Source organism: Sinocyclocheilus rhinocerous, unplaced genomic scaffold, assembly GCF_001515625.1.
Source record: "Sinocyclocheilus rhinocerous isolate Xijiao unplaced genomic scaffold, SAMN03320098_v1.1 scaffold2852, whole genome shotgun sequence".
Classification (NCBI taxonomy): domain Eukaryota; kingdom Metazoa; phylum Chordata; class Actinopteri; order Cypriniformes; family Cyprinidae; genus Sinocyclocheilus; species Sinocyclocheilus rhinocerous.
In genome coordinates this window covers 306390-309754 of record NW_015646497.1, presented here as the reverse complement: position 1 = coordinate 309754, position 3365 = coordinate 306390, and the positions used below count along the sequence as shown (strand labels likewise).

At 39.3% G+C, this 3365-nt stretch overlaps 1 protein-coding gene across 1 annotated transcript in view; it reads right to left on the bottom strand.

Annotated features, from left to right (window-relative positions):
* Positions 1-324: 324 nt before the first annotated feature.
* LOC107707921 (40S ribosomal protein S4, X isoform-like) overlaps positions 325-3365 on the bottom strand; it is a 6080-nt gene continuing 3039 nt past the window's right edge. The window contains exons 4-7 of the mRNA XM_016512045.1: positions 1301-1398; positions 1020-1191; positions 770-927; positions 325-434 (exon numbers count right to left, since the gene is read on the bottom strand). Coding sequence (XP_016367531.1) covers positions 333-434; positions 770-927; positions 1020-1191; positions 1301-1398 — 530 coding nt within the window. The 3' untranslated portion in view covers positions 325-332. The remainder of the gene's footprint in view (positions 435-769; positions 928-1019; positions 1192-1300; positions 1399-3365) is intronic.

Below are 3365 nucleotides of genomic sequence, written 5' to 3'. Positions count from 1 at the left end.
GGGCCTCAAATAGCGCTATGAAGCAGTATTAGTGATAGTGTGGATTTAGTGTGCTTTTAGCTCTGGCATTCATCAGATCTAGGGCAGTCTTGCACACTTGTCACATGTACACACACTCAAGAACACAAGTGTGGGTATAGAGACAAGTCTAACAGATACCTTTATTTGAATATTTTTTTAAAAAGTATCACCAATTATATTTCAGAGCACCTGCATTTGCAACAAAACACCCTTTTAGTCTTTTCACTTCATAGGTTTCAACAAAAGACAAGATTCGCTGTAGTTGTAAATAACCTTTTATTTGAAACCAAGGTGTTTGCTAGTCTGTTGACTTAGCTGCTGCTCTGTTTGGCAGCCAGTCTCTTGTCTCTCTCCTCAGCAATGGTCAGGCGGATACCCTTTCCACGAGGCAGGGACACCCATGGCTTATTGCCCTGATGACAGAGACATAGTATTAGCACAACTATTAACTTAAAATACTCTAAAATAAGTTTTTTTTTCTAAATCTGCAAAAATGACTTAAAAAAAAAACACCTCTTAGCATATAATGGTAATGTTTTTCAAGATGCCATTTATGTAGGACTTCAAAAATTTCAATATTGTCATGAGACAGAAAAGGGAATTTGTAGAAATGTGCAGCCCAATGAGTGGAAAGTTCACAAAGTCTTAATTTTGAGCACTGTTTGAGCATATACGCACAGTCAACTGCTTGCTAAAAAGCCCATATTAAACAACAGAGCACAAAATTTTAAATCTTAAATGTGCTTACCTTGCCGATGACGAAGATGTTGGAGAGCCTAGTGGCAAAGCTGTTGCCAGTGCTGTCTTTAACATGCACCACATCAAAAGATCCAGGATGCTTCTCTCTATTGGTGATCACACCAATACGCCCCAAATTAGCACCTCCGGTCACCATGCACATGTTGCCTATTTACACACAGAAAGAAAAAAGTCAACAAGTGATGTGCAACTCAAAACAAAAGAAAAATACGATAGTTTAAGACAATATGCTCACCAACCTGTCTCAAATTTGATGAAATCTGTAATTTTGCCAGTGTCCAGGTCAATGCGGACGGTGTCGTTGACCTTGATCAGAGGATCAGGGTAACGGATGGTGCGGGCGTCATGGGTCACCAGATGTGGGATTCCCTTTGTGCCGATGAGGGTTTTCCTCACCTTGCACAATTTGTACTAAAACAGGACAAAAGGATTAGCTCAAAAAATCTGCAGTCTCAAATTAAACTGATGTAATCCTGTCATACCATCCATTATTTGTCATGTATAAGAATATTAAGCTCACCTTGGCCTCCTCGTTTGTGATGCGGTGAACTGTGAAGCGTCCCTTGACATCATAGATCAGCCTGAAGTTCTCACTGGTCTTCTCAATGCTGACCACATCTGAAAGAACGACAGCACAACATTTCATTAACACATGACCATCAGATCGCCACTTCAGCTCATGTTTTATAACATCCTGATAAACAGCCTGCCGCATCACCTGAGATGGAAAATCAGTCACAGCAGATTAATATCCTGTTGGCACCTAGTAGGCAAGTATGGGTGCACAGTGGAAACGCTATGAGAAGGAGAGTGTTATAACAACACTGAGGGATTAGTCACTCAATGTGACGATTGCGGTTCAACCATCTGGTAAGATTCAGTTCGCACGCTCAATTGTGAGTGCCAGTGCAGACTGCAGAGACTTGGAAAGACTAGATTGTCTTATTGTATTGAATGCAATACACTCGGCAGACAACCATATGACTGATATTTAAGAGTGACTAAATAATAAACCACACATTTCTCATCATTACTTAGCAGAACTTTTACATTTCAGATATATTTTTAAAAAATGGTATTCATAGACTAGAACATAGGGAAGTAACGATTAACCACGAGCCGGTTGAAAATCGATTCAAATGTGTGACAATTCAAATCGGTTGAGATGCTAAACAAATTGCGATTCATTCTGCTCCAGGACAGTTTTGAAAACCATTTCAGAGACATGTTCTTAAATGTAAATATATATAATATTAGTTATATATAGGGATGTAACGAAAAGCCACGAGCCGGTTGAAAATTGATTCAAATATGTGACGATTCAAATCGGTTGAGATGCTAAACAAATCGCGATTCATTTAGGTGTAGGAGTTTATATGAATGTATGTCTGAGGGGAACTTACTGTCTTCAGAAAAGTTTACATGGTATTATTTTCTTTTCCTCTTGCCTCTGTATAATGCATATTAAAGTTCATAAGAGCAGCTCTGCTTTGTTTACAGCGGAAACCAAGGAAACTCTTTACGCGCCACCTGCTGGCAGAGAGTGAATCTGCGTCTCATTTACCAGTATGTGTGTTCCCTGGGAATCAAACCCACGACCTTTTGCGCTGCTAACGCAATGCTCTACCACTGAGCCACAGGAATACATTTTATAATTTTAAATGGAAAGAGCACAGACAAAGCCTTATTTTGTTTATATGAAGATATTTATTTTATTTGTGTTACTTATTTGATTTGGGGCTTGTTTTAAAATTTAAATGTAGTTTTATTTACATTATATTTAAATTTTGTCATTTAGCAGACACTCGTGAATCGAATCGTGAGTTGAGTGAATCGTTACATCCCTACTACAACATATAAGGTTCCACATCCAAAACATTGACTAACCTAAACATCAACCCAATAGGGTTCTGACGGTGAGGAAATTTTCCCACCGGTTAATCGACGTGTGATGACACAGATAATACCGGTATCACTGTGGGGGCGGGGGCGTTTGATCTTTTCCTCGCATTCCTACACTTTTAAATAGCTTACAGAAACGGCATGCGCATTTTACTTTCACTTTCAAATAGCGGCAATTCGGCGTAAAGCAATTGTTCGTTTTTAGTTTGTTTGAATTTTCCCTCTTTTCCTCGCTTTCCTTCGCTTTTAAATAGCTTAAAAGCACCGTGCGCATTTTACTTTCACTTTCGAATTAGCGTCAATTCGGCGTCAATTGCTTGAATGCAACAACAAAATACAAAGTCAAACTCACTTCAGCCTATATAAAACATAGAACATTTATTAACAAAACGTATAAAAATACACCATGCTATAGGGCAGGCTATGGCCTAATTGTTCGTGTATTTATGTCCTCATTAGTGAGACGGCAGACGTTAATGTCACCGGAAGCGTCATGAGCGTTTCAGTACGAGTACTACACAAAACCACGCATCTGCACCATTCATTAACACAGAGACACGCAGAATTCATATTTAAATATGAATCGTTTTGCTGGCTTAATATTTACAAATACTAGTGGGAGTGAGCTCACTTGTGCATGTGTGTGTGTGCGCGCGCGCATCGGGCGGAACTCCGCTGGGCGT